The 19,483-nt window shown below is 51.0% G+C and overlaps 2 protein-coding genes and 1 long non-coding RNA gene across 3 annotated transcripts; 1 reads left to right on the forward strand and 2 right to left on the reverse strand.

Moving 5' to 3' along the window:
* Window positions 1–3,962: 3,962 nt before the first annotated feature.
* Window positions 3,963–10,622, reverse strand: COX14 (cytochrome c oxidase assembly factor COX14). Its single transcript, XM_078336702.1, has 2 exons — window positions 10,519–10,622; window positions 3,963–4,388 (listed from the first exon to the last, which is right to left on the reverse strand). Exon 2 carries the CDS (start codon window positions 4,378–4,380, stop codon window positions 4,207–4,209), a length of 174 nt encoding a protein of 57 aa, XP_078192828.1. The 5' UTR covers window positions 4,381–4,388; window positions 10,519–10,622; the 3' UTR covers window positions 3,963–4,206.
* Window positions 10,623–11,045: 423 nt separating this feature from the next.
* LOC128928676 (uncharacterized) lies at window positions 11,046–13,955 on the forward strand. Its single transcript, XR_008474107.2, has 3 exons — window positions 11,046–11,115; window positions 11,245–11,420; window positions 13,822–13,955. It is a non-coding gene; the product is annotated as an uncharacterized LOC128928676 (long non-coding RNA).
* GPD1 (glycerol-3-phosphate dehydrogenase 1) lies at window positions 11,506–19,140 on the reverse strand. The gene is made up of 8 exons (XM_009003769.5): window positions 19,057–19,140; window positions 18,401–18,578; window positions 17,371–17,511; window positions 16,633–16,771; window positions 16,128–16,240; window positions 15,249–15,482; window positions 14,926–15,032; window positions 11,506–13,325 (listed from the first exon to the last, which is right to left on the reverse strand). Exons 1-8 carry the CDS (start codon window positions 19,095–19,097, stop codon window positions 13,229–13,231), a joined length of 1,050 nt encoding a protein of 349 aa, XP_009002017.1. The 5' UTR covers window positions 19,098–19,140; the 3' UTR covers window positions 11,506–13,228.
* Window positions 19,141–19,483: the final 343 nt, after the last annotated feature.

Consider the following 19,483-nt stretch of genomic DNA (forward strand, 5'->3'; position numbering starts at 1 on the left):
CCTTAGATAGAGTCTCTTAATCAGCCTTCCTGTTCTATACAGGCCTTCAACCTATTCAATGAGACCCAGAAATATCCTGATATACCCAGAATAAGACCAAATATCTGGGTACCCTATGACCCAGTCAGGTTGACATATAAAGTTAACCATCATAGCCAAGTATGGTGGCTGATGCCTGTAATCCCAGCATTTTAGGAGGCCAAGGTGGGAGAATTGTTTGAGACCAAGAGTTTGAGACCAGCCTGGGCAACAGTGAGACCCCCGTCTCTACAAAAATAATTAAAGTAGCCAGGTGTGATGGTATGTGCCTATAGCCCAGCTACTCAGGAGGCTGAAGTGGCAGGATCACTTGAACCCAGGAGGTTGAGGCTGCAGTGAGCTATGATCATGCCACTCCCCTCCAGCCTGGGCAACGGAGACCCTGTCTCAAAAAGAGGTCTTGCATATCATGATAGGGAATCTGTTACAGACTGCATGTTTGTGTCCCCTTCAAAATTCCAATGTCGGAAACCTAACTTCCAGTGGGACAACATTACATGGGCTCTTTAGGGGGTCATTAGGTTCTGAGAGTAGACCTCCCATGATAACATTAGTGTCCTTATAAGAAGACAAACAAGGAAAGCTTGCTTCCTCTGCCATGTGAGGACACAGCAAGACGACCATCTGCAAACCAGAAGTGTCCTCACGATACACTGGATCTGCTGGCATCTAGATCCTGGACTTCTGAGCCTCTAGAACTATAAGAAATAAATTGCTATTACCATCTATGGTAATTTACTTTAGCCACCCAAACTAAGACACTGACCTTGACCCAGCAGCCTACTGGTTCTCATCTATAAGGCCCAATACCTTTTGAGTTTAGTTTTTTTTTTTAGTCTCATTATGATGCCCAGGCCTGATTCAAACTTCTGGGTGGGATCAAGTGATCATCCTATCTCAGACTCCCAAATAGCTGGGATTACAACAGGCATGTGCAATAGTACCCAGCCTTTGGGCTACTTTCTATATTTACAACATACCTGCCCCAACCCTACCTTCCTTTCTCTTTTTTCTTCCTTCCTTCCCTCCCTCCCTCCCTCCCCCACCTCTTTCTTTCTTGCCCAGGCTGGAGTGCAATGGCATGAGCTTGGCTCACTGCCACCTCCACCTCCCTAGTTCAAGCGTTTCTTCTGCCTCAGCCTCTCAAGTAGCTGGGACTACAGGCGCACACCACCATACCTGGCTAATTTTGGTATTTTTAGTAGAGACAGGGTTTAACCATATTGGTCGGGGGGTCTCAAACTCCTGACCTCATGATCCGCCTGCCTTGGCCTCCCAAAGTGCTGGGATTACAGACATGAGCCACCGCACCCACCCCTCCCCGCTGACTTTTTTTTACTTGAGACAGGATCTTGGTTGGGCATCATGGCTTACGCCTATAATCCCAGCACTTTAGGAAGCCAAGGTGGGTGGATCACTTGAGGCCAGGAGTTCAAGTTGACCAGCCTGGCCAACATGGTGAAACCCCGTCTCCACTAAAAATACAAAAATTATCCAGGTGTGGTGGCACACATAGTCCCAGCTACTCAGGAGGCTGAGGCAGAAGAACTGCTTGAACTCGGGAGGCAGAGGGTTGCAGTGAGCCAAGATCATGTCACTGCACTGCAGCCTGGGTAAGAGTGAGACTGTCTCAAAAAAAGAAAAAAAAAGACAGGGTCTCACTCTGTTGCCAGGCTGGAGTGCAGTTGTGCAATCATGGCTCACAGTAACCTCTAACTCCTGGGCTCAGGCAATCCTGCCTCAGCCTCCCAAAGTGTTGGGATTACAGGCGTAAGCCACTGCACCCGGCCTGACAACACTTTACTATCCTGTGCAAACTGATACAAATTCTATTGTATTAGAGACTCAAACACCAGGAGCTGGCTCTGCCATCAATGGCACAATTTTCTGAAATGGTGAACAGATGTTCTAAATAGAACAAACTACTGTACATTGTTGCCTCCATTTAGTTTGCATGCCTGTGCAAAAACACTTTGTTTTTATTTAAAGGGAGTTAGGTTATACGCTCAGCTAATTATTATGTAAACTGTTTTTCACCTACCAAGTATCTAGGACATCTGATAGTTGTGAAGAACTTAAGACAATTTGTTGTACAGGACCATCCCAGGGGCCAGGTGCAGTGGCTCACACCCGTAATCCCAACACTTTGGGAGGTCAAAGCGGCAGGATCACCTGAGGTCAGGAGTTCAAGACCAGCCTGGCCAACATGGTGAAACCCTGTCTCTACTAAAAATACAAAAATTAGCCGGGGGTGGTGGCATGCACCTGTAATCCCAGCTACTCGGGAGGCTGAGGTGGGAGGACTGCTAGAACCTGGGAAATGGAGGGTCGCAGTGAGCTAAGATCACACCTCTGCACTCTAGTTTAGGTGACAGAGCGAGACTCCATCTAAAAAAAAAAAACAACAAAAAACCTTGAATAGGTATTTTGGTGCAGGGTAGAAGGTCTTATGCAGGTTTACCTACTCAAAAAGAGAGGGTGAGTTAGAGAAGGTAATTAAAGGAGCCAGGTCCAAGGTTGGTAGCAGGACAGATGAAGACAGAGACCACGGGTGCTAGTGGGTTGTTCAGGGGTTCAGCTATGGGCATACGCTGGACAGGGAAGCAGTGCAGGCAAAGGGGGCTGACAGACTGGGGAAAATGGAATCAAGAGACCTCAAGTCTTCAAGGTCTAGAGGAATAGGAATAAGAATATAAGAAAATTTGTCAAAAAGGACTAATTTCATGCTTGGGTAGGGAAGGTAATATTTGAAAGTGACACTGAGGATCTGGGAGAATTATGGCCCTACTGTGAGAAAGCAGAGCAGGCGGGAGAGCCCTGGGTAACACAGAGAAGATGGGAGTAGAGGGGTTGAGGATATAGGGAAGTTGGTATATATACACGGAGGGATGGATTTTGGTTGGCAGGGTCTCACTCTGTTACCCAGGCTAGACTACAGTGGCATAATCGTAGCTCACTGCAGCCTCAGCCTCCTGGGCTCAAGTGATCCTCCAGTCTCAGCCTCCTGAGTAGCTGGGACTATAGTGTGCACCACCACGCCTGGCTAATTTAAAAAATGTTTTTTGTAGAGACAGGGTTTCATTATGTTGTCCAGGCTGGTCTCAAAGGATCTCCTGGGCTCAAGGGATCCTCCTATTTCAGCCTCCCAAAGTGCTGGGATTATAGGTGTGAGCCACTGTGCCCAGCCAAAAGTTGGTGTTTTAAAATCATGAAAGAGGTTTATGAGCAGGGGCAAAGGTCAGCACAGTCTGCACATGAGCATATGGGAGAGGACAGGTGTCCAGAGTAACTGATATTCTGGGCAATCACCAAGAAGGAGGTGAACCAGCTTTAGTCTCAAAGCTCAAAATGGAATGGTGGCAAGGATCACTTCCTAATGAGGTCTTATCTTGAAAGCACTTTGTTCTCTTTCAAATCCTCTTCACATCTCTGCAATAAGACCTCCAGGTAGGTTTCCTGTGCAGTAGCACAGTGAATCCATCCTTACGCTCTACTACACCCACTGAGCTTAAAGAGGTGAACTGCCCCAGCCCTTCCTCTTGGGACCTGTCCTTCTCTACTGTGTGCAGTTTGATTACGGTTGTCAAACAAGGACCTCTGCCTTCCTCAATGCAGAGCTGCACACGTGGCCATGCTGGCCGGAGTAACCCAATACCTAGACACGGTAATCAGCACAGGAATGGGCATTGCCCAGAGAAAAGCTCCTTATAGAATTCTTTCAGGGGATTTATATAAATCCTGGGACAATCTTTCCTCTGAGATCATGAGGGCAGATACTACTCCTGGAACTGTATATCACCCACTTCATGGGTGCTAAGAGCTCAAGATATGGTAATCTAGTCCACACCCATAAAACTGGTAGTCAAGGCTCCCTTTTTGTGGCCCATACACTATTTGGGTAAACAAAAAAACACTAAGACACAGACATGGCAAAATATTTAATGTCTGTAGGTATACCTCACCCTCACATTCCTATTATGATTCAATAGCCTCCACAAACTGTCAAACTGGCACAGACTGGCAGAACCAGAGAAACCATGGGCACCTTCTTCCAACAGAGTTTGAAAACCATCAAGGCTCTAGTCCTCTTGACTTGGAAATAGTGGCAGGTCAGGTCTCTCCACAGCATGCCTTGGGCCTCTCTGCTCAGGAGAAAAAGCCCCAGTTCTACGGGTTTCCTGAGGTCTTCTGTTCTTCTGCGGCCTGGCGCCGGGCTCTGCGCCGTTGGAAATAGTGGTAGACTCGGACACTGCAGAGGTACCCCCCATACACAGTGAGGAGCATCATGGAGGAAGAGAAGGTCTTATAGCCAATGTCAGCTAGCTGCTTGGCAGTTGGCATCTTGTCCCCTACAAAGACAGATTGAATTTAGACCTGAGGATAAGGCCTCATCTGCCTGGCCCATCTCCCTGTTTAAGACCATTCCATAACTTCTGCCTCCTGCCTGATCTGTCTGCACTCTATACTGATTGGCCCCATACCTAAGTAAAGACTCATAATCATACTGGAAGATATCATTTAGGAACTCTGATTCAAAAGGGCAAATCAAGTCTGCATACAAGATAGAGAAACAAGCCTGGAACCAGGTGCCTCTGAATGTCATCACAGCTGACACTTGGCCTGCCATGCCTATGGAGAGAAGTGAGTGGCATGGACCAGCCTGGGCTGCTGGGGTTTGTTTTGTTTTGAGACAGGTTCTCACTGCACGCCCAGGCTGGAGTACAGTGGTGTGAGCATGGCTCACTGCAGCTTTGACCTCCTGGGCTCAAGCCTACCCTTCCACCTCAGCATCCCAAGTAGCTGAAAGTACAGGTATGTACCACCACACCTGCCTAGCTTTTCTATTTTTTTGTAGAGACGGGATCTAGCTATGTTGCCAGGGCTGGTCTTGAACTCTTGGGCTCAAGTGATCCTCCCACCTCGGCATCCCAAAGCGCTAGGATTTTGTAAAGGGCTGAGCCATTGCACCATCCAGGGCTGCTCTAACTGTTAACATTACTTTAAGCAAGCATCGGTTTTTATAGCTAGGAGGGAACTAATGGAGGTAGAAATGAAACATTTGCAGTGAATTATTCTCTCTAGGAAGATCAAATGGGAACCTTTCAGGCAATATCCAATTTGTTTCCCCATAAAAACAATCTTATTCACAGTGGTTAGGTTTCCAAGTCAACACTAAAGCTTGTTTAAGCCATAATATAACTGAAATAGTGCCAAAAAGTACTTTTATATTATTTCAATTATACTTAACCTTCGATAGCATTAATCTAAGTTCTAAACTCAACACTAAGAACCTATCCCATAGGCTAAAAAAAAAAACTTATTGGGTCTCCAGCAAATTGTTAACTCACATTTGCATGACATAAATTACTTCTAATTTAACTGTTCCCTGGATATTCCAAGCTAGGAAACAAGAGAAAGTTTAGTAGAGAATCCCTCATCTGGAACAAAACGTCCCTCAATTTGGGACTATGAATGTGTTCCTAGGCACATCTCTGTTGAGGGAATTGAAATTACAAGACTGAATGAAATTAGTTAATAGGATTCTTAAAAGTCAAGAAGAGTACCTCAATAAAAAATAACAAATACATATATATTTTTAGATAAACAACAAAAACCAGAGCATGGTATTTGTTAAAGACAGGTTAGGGGTATGTCCAAGCTACACAAAGACTGACAGAAATAGCAGGGAGAGGCAAAACTGTGTTAAGAGTGCCAAGGTGGGGCCAGGCACAGTGGTTCACACCTGTAATCCCAACACTTTGGGAGACCGAGATGGGTGGATCACCTGAGGTCAGGAATTCAAGAACACCCTGGCTAACACGGTGAAACCCCGTCTCTAACCAAAAATACAAAAATTAGTTGGGCATGGTGGTGCGTGCCTGTAATCCCAGCTACGCGGGAGGCTGAGGCAGAACTGCTTGAACCTGGGAGATGGAGGTTGCAGTGAGCCAAGATCCCGTCATTGCACTCCAGCCTGGGCAACAGAGCAAGACTCTGTCTCAAAAAAAAAAAAAAAAAAAAAAAAAATGGGGATCAGGTGCTGTGGCTCAAACCTATAATCTTTGGGAGGCCGAGGCAGGTGGATCATGAGGTCAGGAGTTTGAGACCATCCTGGCCAATATGGTGAAACCCCGTCTCTACTAAAAAATACAATCATCAGCCAGGCATGGTGGCGCATTCCTGTAATCTGTTACTCAGGAGGCTGAGGCAGGAGAATAGCTTGAAACCAGAAGGCAGAGGTTGCAGTAAGCCAAGATGGCACCACTGCACTCCAGTGTGGGCAAAAGAGGGAAACTCCATCTCAAAAAAAAAAAAAAAAAAGAGAGAGACAAAGAGTGCCAGGGTGGAAGCCAGGGACCTTAAGACCCAGTCCTGAGGAGCCTGGAGGGAACTGGGCTCCCATAAGCCTGTCAGTGAGGCCTAAGAGGACCCTATTTTTAGTTTTGGCAGCTTGCACTCCACTTACTACTGGCTCTCAGCACTGTAGGCAGAGACACTTAAAATCCTACCCCTTACCATGTGCATATGCACACACACCAAAACATACACGCAAACAAAGTCAAGAACCTAGGCAGGACATGGTGGCTCACGTTTGTAATCCCATGCTTTGGGAGGCCAAGGCAAGAGGATCACTTGAGGCTAGGAATTTAAGACCAGCCTGGGCAACACAGTGAGACCCTATCTCCACAAAATTTTTTTCTTAAAGTTAGCCAGGCATTGTGGCATGTGCCTGTAGTCCCAGCTACTCAGGAGCCTGAGACAGGAAGACTGCTTGAGTCCAGGAGGTCGAGCTGCAGTGAGCTGAGATCACACCACTGCACTCCAGCCTGGGTGATAGAGTGAGACCCTGTCTCAAAAAAAAAACAAAAAAAAAAAATTGAAAGTAATGTTCAGGATTTGCTGGTTTAGAGGAGTCAGAGATGGATACATTTACATGTAAATGCTTCTCAGAGTAAACCCTAAGGCTGAACATTACCTTTGAGCCAGGCCTTGAGTGCACACCCAAGCTGAGCTGAGGCACAGCTTCTTTGACATACAATCCCACTATGGAAAGTAACATTAAGTGAGGTCAGAGGAAGAATACAAAGCGACACAAGTTCAAGATAGGAAAGGACCGTATTCAGGTCATCTGAGATTGAAATGACCCCACGCTGTGCATGAGTCAGTGAAGAAAACACACACCCATGGAACTGGACACTAAGGTAGTAAACAAGCACCCTGCGAAGACACCTTCAGCCTTCGACTTCCCCATCACTTGTTATTCTTATCCCCACTCCCCATCACCCTAGCCAAATGCTTAACAACTATAGGACCACCTCTTCCAAGGGCTGGAGAAAAAGAACTGGAAGCATTCACCAACCAACAAAAACAGGATGGTACAGCTTGGCTAGAAAAGTGACATAAAACCAACTAATAAACATAATCCTGGTGTCTAGACCCTTACTTCCCTCTCTTGTCTTAATTAATGCTGAGGTGCCCCCTAGTATCCAATTAGCAAAAACTCTTCAGGCCAGGCAAGGTAACTCATGCCTGTAATTCCAACACTTTGGGAGGCTGAGGCAGGTGGATCACCTGAGGTCAGGTGTTCAAGACCAGCCTGCCCAACATGGAGAAAACCCATCTCTACTAAAAATACAAAAATTAGCCAGGCATGGTGGCAGGTGCCTGTAGTACCAGATACTCAGGAGGCTGAGACATGAGAATTGCTTGAACCTGGGAGGCGGAGGTTGCACCACTATACTCCAGCCTGGGCGACAGAGCAAGACTGTCTCAAAAAAAAGAAAAATAATTGGGCACCACTACTGTAAAGTTAACTATTATGAAGACTGGTCTGATGGGAACACTGGGTGGGGACCGGTGACTAGGTCACTGGTAAGCCTAGGGTTCTTTTTTTGTTTGTTTGTTTTTGAGACAGTTTCGCTGCTGTCACCCAGACTGGAGTGCAATTGCAGCATGATCTTGGCTCACCGCAACCTCCGCCTTCTGGGTTCAAGCAATTCTCCTGCCTCGGCCTCCCGAGTAGCTGGGACTACAGGCGTGCACCACCATGCCCAGATAATTTTTGTATTTTTAGTAGAGACGGGGTTTCACCTTGTTGACCAGGATGGTCTCGAACTCTTGACCTCGTGATCCACCCTCCTCAGCCTCCCAAAGTGCTGGGATTATAGGTGTGAGCCACCGCTCCCAGCCAAGCCTAGGGTTCTAGTCAATTTATTCCACTGAACTGGAACAGGTAGTATAAGCATCAGCTAAAGGGCAGTACAGACATCAAGAGCACAGATTCTTAGCCAAGGCCTCAGCAGGCTTATGAACCCTGTAAGATTCACATGTGTCTACCACTTTTTCAGGACAGAGAAACATTTTTACAAGAATCACAATCCTCACCTTTATCTCACCCTAAAGATAAGTATTGATGGGAGTTATGGGACAGCTGCTTGAGAAGGTAACAAGATTAAGAAAATTCTACTGTTGTTTTGCTTACTAATGAGAAAGATCTAAATTTTTTTTTCTTTTCTGAGATGCAATTTCATTGTCGCCCAACTGGAGTGCAGTGGCACAATTTTGGCTCACTACAACCTCTGCTTCCTGGGTTCAAGCAATTCTCCTGCCTCAGCCTCCCCAGTAGCTGGGATTACAGGCACGTGCCACCATGCTTGGATAATTTTTTGTATTTTTAGTAGAGATGGGGTTTCACCATGTTGGCCAGGCTGGTCTCGAACTCTTGACCTCAAATGGATCCACCCACCTCAGCCTCCCAAAGTGCTGGGATTACAGGCGTGAGTCACCACACCCAGCCTAGAATGTGTTTTAAAGGGGATGAAGTTGGTGGCTAAACTGAGGATAAAAGAAGTGAGGTGGGCAGGACAGAACAAGCGAGCTAATGGCCTAGGAAATGATGAAATTATACACCCAGCCTGGACCCAGTGGCTCACACCTGTAATCCCAGCACCTTGGGAGGCAGAGGTAGGCAAATCACCTAAGGTTGGACGTTCGAGACCAGCCTGACCAACATAGATAAACCCCATCTCTGCTAAAAATACAAAATTAGCAGGGCATGGTGACACATGCCTGTAATCCCAGCTACTCAGGAGGCAAAGGACAGAGAATTGCTTGAACCCAGGAGGCGGATGTTGCAGTGGGCCTTGGTTGTGCCATTGTACTCCAGCCTGGGCAACAAGAGTGAAACTCTGGCTCAAAAAAAAAAAAAAAAAATTATATGCCTGAGTAGAGGGATTAACCTTGGCAATATAAGGGAAACTTTTGAGGTTAGCAGAGGCACCCTTTTATCTGAGGGACATGCATTTTCTCAGTAAAGCACAAAACACTGGGTCTCTCTTATGGAGTGATGGGGTTGGGCTGCAAGTTTCAGAACATTGCGAGAAAACAGAATCATTACAGAAAATGGGGTGCAATTTGCAAAGGTTATATGGCTTTTCTCTTGTTCTGCCTTCTAAACACAAGGGGACCTCAAGACTAGGGCTTCTCCTCCCCCCTGGAAAACTCATTCCCTCAAATTCATCTATCATCTCGGCTTAGATTCACTTGTTTTTAAAAATTTGTATAAATGTACGGGTAGAAATGCGATTTTGCTACAAGCAGATTGTATAGTGGTCAACTCAGGACTTTTAGGGTATCCATCAGCATTTATCTACTTTAATTCAGCACTTAGGGAGTATATTGGCTGGGCGAGGTGGCTCACACTGGTAATCCCAACACTTTGGGAGGCCGAGACGGGAGGATGGCTTGAGCTCAGGAGTTGGAGACCAGGCTGGGCAACATAGCGAGACCATGTCTCTATTAAAAAAAAAAAAAAAAAAAAAGGCCGGGCGTAGTGGTGCGTGCCTGCAGCCTGAGCGACAAAGCAAGACCCTGTCTCAAAAATAAAAAAAAATAAAATACATCCTGCTATGAAGGCCGCTAAAAAGAACATGGCTTCTGCCATAACGGACCTTATGGTCTGGTGGAGAGGTATCGTGAGTTCAGAAACAAGAGCTCAGAGACAGGGTGGGGGCTCGAGAAAAGTTAGCAGAAAGGTGTAGGGGTGGGAATCGGGGTGGGGGTGGAACTGTCTTTTTAGAAGGGTGACCTGGAGAAGAGGAGCAGGGAGAGCATTCCAGGAAGTGAAAGCGGCCAAGAGGTGGAGCTGGATAACCGATATGCACGAAGGGTGCTCCGGTGAGCCACTTATCAGGGCGCAGAGGTCTATAAGGCAAAGGGGCATTTGGAGTAGGAGCGTGGAGGGTCGAGACGCCAGGCAGGACTCGAGTTTGACAGGATCAGCGCTGAGCGCTAGCAAGGCCGAACTACTGCCGCGAGGGGCTTGGGCAGGAAACAGTGCGGCTCACGGTCCGCGGCGCAGCAGACGCGGGTGACTGAATTCAAGGACACCAGGCCTGAAGACTGGGGGACGGGAGGACCCAGATGCGCGCGCAAGCAGCGGGATCGCCGGCCCCTGCTCGGCTCTAGCCGGCGGCGTACCTGGATGCTGCAGCTCCTTCGCGTCCAACCGAGGCCTCCTCAGGCAGGCAGCGTCTCGCTGCCACTGTCTGCGCAACTTTCCAGCACGCCGGAACGCAGCACTCAGAACCAGACACGAGCGGGTAGCGTCCCTGGACAACCCTGAACGCCTCAGCTATTGGTGCGGAAGGCGACTTTCTCCCTCCCACCTGCCGGATTAGCCTCTAGGATTCGGCTTGAGACGCTACAAAGGGAACCGCGCATTAGACGCTGCACAACTCCTCCCACTAAGGCGGGAGTTGGGGAGGGCCACCACTCCGGCTGGGGGCCGACTTTGAACTTCGGGCTTCCGGGCCCGTTATCTTTACTACGCATCCTCAGACTCCCCGTGCTCTCCGAGAGGCCCGCTGAATTCTGGGGGCTGTGGTTTCGCTCCCTCGAGGCAGGGTCTTTGGCTAGCCTAGCTCAGGAACCGGAAGTGTTAGGATGCTAAATCAGAATCAGCCAATCCTCGGCGTACAGCTTGGTGACGTCAACAGTAGCTAGGTAGATTCTCGGAGCTGGCCGTCTGGAGGCGGACCGCGCGCTCCCTAGAGCCAGGCTGCGGGCCGAGTCCAGGTAGGGACTGGAGCGGCACCGCGAGGTCTTGACTGCCAAGGAGGCGGCAGCTTGGGCCGTGACCAAGGAATGGGCACGACGGATGAGTGTCTAACGTTTCTGTCTCGTGTATGACGTGTCTTCTTGCAGGACATGATAAAGCCCCTAAGAAGCGTGGGGAAGGCTGGGAGCCAGCTTGCGGCGAGGGCGGGAAGGAGCGCTGGCAGGAGAGGGGAGAGAGAGGAGGGTACTGAGTGGGCACCACCGCTGACCCCTGGAGTGGCTGCGATTATGGAGGAGGGATTTCTTTTTTCATTTTTCCTACGGTAAGAGGGAAAACATACGTGCAGTGATACACGCTAGCACACACACTGCCACATGCACTGAAGCTCCCTCTCCCAACTCTTCCTGTTTCTGGAAAAACACGCTTTATTGGGTAGACAGGTGGAACAAAAGTAGGCAAAAGTGTTTGAAGCTTCCCCTTTGCCTCCACCTTAACCTCCTGGGGAGACAGCTCTGAAGTCACTGAGTGCCCAGACCTGGGCTCAGCCAGGCCTGGGGTAACTGTGGCCCTCACTCTTGCTGCGTGATCTGGGCAGCTCCGCCCTTCACTGGTAGGAATTCTCAAGGGCTAGGCGCAGAGAGGAGCCCGCCTCCCTGGTTCGTTGGAGAGTAAGAGGGCTTTAGCATAATACTGGCCAGAGCCAGTGTGCCAGGTGCTGCCACACAGGAAGCTGAGACCCCTGCTGGACGGGCGGGAGCCTCTCAGGCCCTCGGATTATTTATAGCTGGAGGCCTAGGCTGCTGACCTCTGACATTCTAATACTGCCACCCATCCTGGAGCAAGGCCAGTGCAGAGCACACTCCTCCTCCCCGGCTCCTGTTCTTCCCTTACCCCAGGGAGTAGGGTGATTTTTATTTTCTTCCTTCTCCTAAGTTTCCCAGCTGCTGAGGTGCTGGTGTGGTCATCATTTAGCAAAGAGCTGCCCTTGGAATATCGATACCCACCCACCTGCTCACCCTTCCCTAGGCTTCATCAGCCTTTGGGCCACCCTCTGGCCTGCTGGCTTCCAGATGCCAGGCACAGGTTAGCTGGTTACCCTGGCCAGTCTGGAGCAGCTGAAGAATAGGTGCAGGGTTTGGGAGGAGGAAAGGGGTGGAGTCAGGGATGTCCTCTGGGGAAATAGCACAGGAGGGGCCCAGCTGACACCTCCCCCAGCTAAAGCTACTGCGAAGGGAGGCCAGGGAACACAAAGGTCACAGGGAGCCCAGTGATCTGAGCCTGCTGTGAAAGGTATAGCTCTGTCAGCAGATTAAGTTCCTGCTCCCCAAAGAGGGTGCTGGCGGGGAGGGTGAGGGAGGGCTTGGAAAGGTCACACAGAACGGGGAGGAGCTGGCAAAGAACTAGAAACTGGGAAGTCCCTGGGGAGAATGTCAAGCCACCCGGCTAGAGATGCCAGCATGGCAGCAACTCGGGTGCCAGGGCAGCCTGGGGGAGGGGGGAAAGGGGAGGACCAGAGGTTTCTGAGGACGCAGATGTTGCTAGGAGAAGCTAGAAGGGGGTTTTTTGAGATCTTTGTATTTTGTTAACAAACACTGAGATCCACTGAAGCTGTGTGGGTCCTGGCAAAGGTCAGCAAAGGGGTCCCTGGGGCCTGCATCAGCTCAGAAGCCCAGACCCCTCCCTGACAATCCTTGCCTCATTCCTGCTGTGGCTAAGATATTTCTTCAGCCCTTTAACAGGATTCCTGGTCTGTGTGAGACAGCCACTGGCAGCCTCTGCCCTGCTACCTCTCCCCCAACCCTTCCCCACATATACTCCACCCACCCACCCCAAGCAGGCAGCACTGGGGCTTGATTCCACCCCTCCCAGAGGACAAGGAGTAAGCCCTACATCTGGAGAAGGACAGGGCAACTGCATTTCTATCAGATGTGGTGGCAAGAGGCTGCCAGTGACTTGAGAGTTCAGAATCTCCAAGTGTTTAGCTGGGCCCCACAGCCTCCTGTCCTCCAGTGAAAAGATGAGAAGACTCTGTTCCCTGGGAGTCCTGGAGATCTTGATGACTCGGTACCCCAGGCTTCTGCTGGTCTCCACTGGGGTAAAGAAGCGGCTTGGCCTGGGCCCTGACCCCACTCACATATGTTCCGGATGATTCTGTAGGCAGCGGATAAATTCACCCACTGGCTGGCCCTCGTAGCACACCTTGTACACAGCCATGAACAAGGGAAACCTAGATTGGAGAGGGAAAGGCCCAGCTTAGCCTCCCACTCCTGGTCCGCTCCACCCTCACCTCCACTCACCACCTAACCCTCCTGTCCCCTGCCCTCCTACCTGGGAGCTCAGGAAGGCTGGCTGTTAATTTCTACCTGCTGAGAATGTAGTCTCCTTAGCCCTGGGTTTAAGGTCAGATTCCTAATTGCCCTGCTCCCTACAGCATTGAACTGGCCGGCATGATTCTCTGGCTTGGATTTTTTTCATGCCAATTGAGCAACCCACTTAACCTCTCTGAGCCTCAGTGTCATCAACTGTAAAATGGGGCCAGTATAACAAGGGAGTGAAGATATGAATGTGTATGTGAAGATATAATTAGGTATGATGTGAAAGTGCTCAATAAATGCCCATTTCTTTCTTCCCATCCTTTTGCCCAGCTGCTCCCTTTTCCAGGCTTTACCATGACCAGCCATGAGTGAATCTTCTGAACCTGTTTCTTTTCCTTTTTGAGACAGAGTTTCGCTGTTGTTACCTAGACTGGAGTGCAATGGCACAATCTCGGCTCACCGCAACCTCCGCCTTCTGTGTTCAAGCAATTCTCCTGCCTCAGCCTCCCGAGTAGCTGGGATTACAGGCGCGCACCACCATGTCCAGCTAATTTTTGTATTTTTAGTAGAGACAAGATTTCACCATGTTGACCAGGATGGTCTCGATCTCTTGACCTCGTGATCCACCCACCTCGGCCTCCCAAAGTGCTGGGATTATAGGCGTGAGCCACCGCGCCCGGCCCTGAACCTGTTTCCTGCTCTCTTCTTCTAAGAGTCTTTCTCAGACCAGCACAGCTCTGCTCTGATCAGCCCAGTCACCCCTGCTATCTTTCTGCTCCCTGAAAAGGAGCACCTTGAAACAGAGCCCATCCTTCTTATACCTCAGCACCCAGGACAGGATTCAGGGAACAGATGGGTTGGCCTTGGGGGAGAGACTCAAACTGGGAGTGATAGACAAAAGTGGGATAAGCTTCTTTCTTTCTTTCGAGATGGAATTTTACTCTTTGCCCAGGCTGAAATGCAGTGGCGCAATCTTGGCTCACTGCAACTCCTCTGCCTCCTGGCTTCAAGCGATTCCCCTGCCTCGGCCTCCGGACTAGCTGGATTACAGGCATACGCCATCACGCCTGGCTAATTTTGTATTTTTAGTAGAGACGGGGTTTCTCCGTATTGGTCAGGCTGGTCTCAAACTCCTGACCTCAGGGGATCTGCCCGCTTCGGCCTCCCAAAATGCTGGAATTACAGGCATGAGCCACTGCGCCTGGCTGATGAGCTTATTTCTGCTGCCCCAGAGCTCCAATCCCCAGAGTAGAAGGCAAGGAAGGAGGGGCACGAAGGGATCCAGGTAATGTAGTGTGAAGAGCACTAGACTGGAAGGAGTTCAAAGACCATGAACTAGCTGGGGGACAATGGGGATGCCAGATTCTGCAAGTTCTGGACTCTGTCTGAAACATAAGGTAACACTCCCCTCTCTGTCCACTTCACAGATTTGTGGTGGGTGCAGGAAGATGAACAGGGTAAGCACTTCTGGCCATGGCTCCCTTAATCAGTGGGGCTGTGGCCAACACTTACTTGTCCACCAGGCCCTTGTGCTGGAGGATGCTGTGTAGCTCCCGGGCTGTCTGGGGCCCCTGCAGTTTCTGCCCATTCAGCATCTCTTTCTCCAGCTGCTCAATGGACTGTGCAGAAAACAGGACAAGTAGACGGAAATGGGAGAGGAGGGCTTTCAATGGGGGGAGACGAGCTCAGATGGAAGTGGGGTCTTCAGAGGAAAATAGGGATGGGGATGTTCACAACCGTCTTAATGTTTGTGCTCCAGAGATGCCTCCTGCCAAGCACCTCTATCTGGATGCCTATAGGGCCCCCACTCTGTTCTCCCTTCTCCCTGGGCCCACCTTTCCTGTACGCGCAAAGGCCTCAGCCACTTTCCGGTTCCGCCCTCCATAGCAGGTAGTGATCAGGTCAGCAACACCACAGCTCTCCAAGAAGGTGGCAGAGGACACAGGGCCACTGCAGAAGAGCTTGGCGAAGGCTATCATCTCCATGAGTCCCAGCCGAATCACTGCCGCCTTGGTGTTGTCGCCAAAGCCCAGGCCATCACAGAAGCCAGCCCCCACGGCCACTACATTCTTGAAGAAGTGAAGGTCATCAATGAGAAAAGACCCCCTCCTATAGTCCCCATGTGGACCCCTTCATGTTCCTTTCATCAGCCATGACACCCACTGCATAGTGAGGTATAGTGTGTAGGCTCCTAAACTACTTTTGCCTCTTGGTTCCCCACTTTGCTGTACCCCCTTTCTTAAGCCCTGCCCCATACTCCCTCCTTGAAGACATTTTCTGAAAACCACTCTTTTCTCTAGTTGGCCCTCTCATCTATGACTATTCCATTTTATAGCCCTCAAGTCAACAGCTGTCCAGGATCCATATTTCTGGCCATGAGTCTGTCTGGGTGTCGTGGATGTCTTGTCACCTATTAGCCTGGGCATCCCCTCATCCCCTTGGACCACCTCCTGGAGCCAGGTGGTAGGGGGTCCCACATGGGGCTAAAGTGGGAAGGGAACAAGGGGGTCCACAGTCAGATGGTAAGTAATCAGCCAGCCTGAAGGGCTCCCTGGCCTTGCTTCTGCAGCCCCTCCAATATGCATGGGACATGGTAGGGAAGGGGAACCACTACTCAACAGTGAGAGCCTGGAGTGCCTGCAGCCTTGCAGAGCTTAGCCAGGCCTCCTTTGGGGCCTTCTCCTCACCCCATAGCTACTCTGTGCCCCTCTCACCTTTAAGGCCCCACAGATCTCTACTGTGTCCACCTCTTGTACCACGGTGATACGGAAATTGGGTGTCTGCATCAGCTCTTTCAGAAGTTGTCCCTGGGCTGGGTCTTTGCAGCCTAAAGTGAGGAGGGGGCAAGACTTGAGAGAAGGACTCTTTTAAAAAAATATTTATTTCACAGAGATGGGTTTCTCTCTATGTTGCCCAGGCTGGACTCAAACTCCTGGGTTCAAGCAATCCTCCCACCTCAGCCTTAGCCTCTTGAGTAGCTGGGACCACAGGTGCACCACTGCACCGGCTCTGAGGGAGGGCTCATCGCTGTGCTTCCCGCACTTGCGCTAAGCAGGCCCTGTAGCCCCTTCCCTGGGGGTGTCCCAGCCTCCTTCATCTCTGATGCTTGGATCTTCCTTTCTCTGCCTATGGGAAGGAGATGGCTAAGTGGGGTTGGGGCAGTTTGGGGAGGGGATGCAACTAGATGCACTGTGTATGTGATTGGCAGGGGGCTCTCACCAATGGTTGTCTCACAGAACTTCTCATCAGCCACCTCGCTGGCAATGTTGGCCCCCATCAGCACACTCATGGGGATGCCGAGGTGCTCCCCAATCACTTCGGAGATGAGCTTCAGCCCATTAGGGCCCTCGTCTACCCCCTGAGCACAGGATGGAGCTCAGGCCAGGTGCCCTTTGTGCCCACCTGTGGGCTTCTGCCCAGAAATTCTATCCCTTCCAAATCCATTGCCCATCTGTGTCCCTCCCCAGAGGTCCTGCCCCATTCCAACCCAGCTCAAGTTTGCTGTGAGGAGGCCAGACAGCATGTGACAAACTCTCCCGCCACATACCCTCAACCAACCTACCTCTCCAAGGCAACAGGTCCCTCCACATCCCTAGGCAACCCCGCCTGACTGCTCCAACAAACTTCCATTCAGAGACCCGTCACTGCTCCAGACCAGCTACGCACATTCTCAAACCAGCCCCCTTCTCATATCCCCTCGAATCACTTTACACCTCTCAAACTCCCCGGGAAACAGGACCTCCAAACCAATCTCTCATCTCCTCCCTTTAGCCTCCCTTCCATCAGTCCCCAGCACCTCACTGCTTTCTTAAGCCTCTCCAGAGCCAACTTCCTCCCTTCTTTCTGACAAACTCTTGGCCCACATCTGCCATTTTCTGTTCTCCTTGATTCACCCACCCTGAGCCCCACAGCAGTGAGCTGCACCCTCCCCCATCCACGTGAAGGTGTCCCTGGCACCTTAATAAGAGATATGCCAGTGGCGTTTGCCTTCAGGTGGCCCTTGAGCTGGTCACAGATCTTGCCGATGAACTGATGCGGCACCACAAAGATCAGGATGTCAGCATCCGCTGCAGCCTGGACCACATCTGGGACAGCCACCTGTGGGGGTGACCAAGTGCTCAAGGGCCTGGCAGACCTCCCCTAGCCCCTGTGGAACCCCATTCAGGAGATCTGGGAGCCAAAGAGTGAGGCTGGTAGGGGAGAAGGAAGGCTTGTTTGGGACTTGTTAGAGATAGAATGCATATTCCTAGGTGCTGCAAGGAAAAATTAGCATTCAGACAAAAAGTTTTCTCAGCAAGTCAATATTCTGCCTCTAACAGGACTGAATCTAGAAGGACTGAAGTTGGAGGAATAAGACACTCCACTCCCTCCCCCCAGCCACACTTCCTCTCCCTCCAGCTGTCCCGGGCTCTTGAGGACTCCTGGAAACCTCATCCCAGCACTCTCCTGTCCCTTGGCTGTGGGACAGTTGAGGGAGGCCAAAAGCAGCCTGGGCTTGGCAGAAGAAAGAGCTCAAATAAGATTTCATCACGGAGCTCCAAGGGACCCCAGCTGGGAAGGGGGAGCCCCAGCCTTTCTGCTCTCTTCCTTGCTTCCTCTTTCCAGGTGGGGAGAGCCACGTGGATTTCACCAAAGACAGTAAGTCCAAGGAGCAGCCTCCAAGTTGGCTAATTGCTCAGTAAATGAGTAACAGGATTGGCGCCTGAGGCAGGCACTACAGGACCCCAAGTCTGGGAGCCCTGTCTTTTGGTTGCGTGGAAACCAACTTGTTTTCCCATCCCTTCCCCACCCACCTGCTTGGGAACCTGTGAGGGGAAAGCACAGGTTCTCCTAAATCCTCAGGAAAGGACCCGGAGCAGCCTTCCTGAGGCCTTCCCAAGTCCTGCCGCACCTGAAGTGGCCCCCTCAGCGGGAAGCACCTGCTGAGTAAGGTCAGCTCCAACTCCTGGCCCTCCCGCCCTCTTCCTTGCAGGGTGTTGGGACTCACCACATTTGGGGGCAGCTTGTGCCCTGGCAGGTATTTGACATTCTCATGCTGTGTGTTGATGATCTCGGTCAGCTTTTTGCCTCCAATGTCTTCCTCAAACACCCACATGGTCACCCGTGGGTCAAACTGTGCCAGCTGGGCTGCATTGCCACCCACGATCTTGGCGATGGCTGAGCCCCTGGAGGGAGGGGGAGCACAGGGAAGTGGAGGAGGAGGGAACAGCAGCAGGAGTTGGGGCAGTGCCCCACCTCAGGATCTCACAGCAGCCCCTCAGGCTGTTCACTCCCACCTTCCTTATCACCTCTGCTCCCTGGACAACTATGTCCACAGTGACCTGGCAGTAGAAAGGAGACTCAGTCTCCTCACCCTTTGCTGCTAGAGAAGGGAACCCGCCTTCTCATATTCCCACCCCCAAACTCTAGTGGCTCTTCACACAAGCGCTCTGGAGATGCTTTCCCATGGTGAACAGGTGCAGTTGCCCAGGCGAGCAGGGGCCAGGAGAGAGCTGGGCACCGTCTGTCCTGTGCTGCTATCATAGAAGATAGCAGCAGGAGCTGAACAGGAACCTGAGGGCCTTTCCCACCCACCCTGCCTCCTACCCACCTCTGTCCTGGGGGGCCCACCCTTCCCCCATATCGCTTGAGAGAGCGGCTTACCAGTTCCCGGAGCCTACAATGCAGACTTTCTTGCTAGCCATGGTGCCGCGTCTCTGCCTGAGCCGGCTCAGTGCCACACTCCCTAGCTCCTCTGCCGGCTAGGAGCATTTAACTCCACCACACGTGGGTGCAGCCAAGCCCCGCCTTCCAGGGGTGGGTGGGGAGGCTGGTGCCCAGGGAGATAGTCTGGCAGAACCAGGGAAAGGGGAGACAGGGGTAGAGACAGGTGGGGAACAGGAATGGGGCATAGGCTAGGCCCGGCTTTTCCTCCTGAGCTCGGCCGACAGTGCTGGCAAGCTTCTTCCCTTGGCCCCAGCCCAACTTCCCACTCCCTCCCCACCACAGTCCCATTTTGAGGTCTGCCAAGAAAACAGCCCAGATAAGGAGCAGGTGACTGGTCTCCCTCACTCCCTCTGCCCCCCAGCAT

This window comes from Callithrix jacchus, chromosome 9 (assembly GCF_049354715.1).
Source record: "Callithrix jacchus isolate 240 chromosome 9, calJac240_pri, whole genome shotgun sequence".
NCBI classification, from domain to species: domain Eukaryota; kingdom Metazoa; phylum Chordata; class Mammalia; order Primates; family Cebidae; genus Callithrix; species Callithrix jacchus.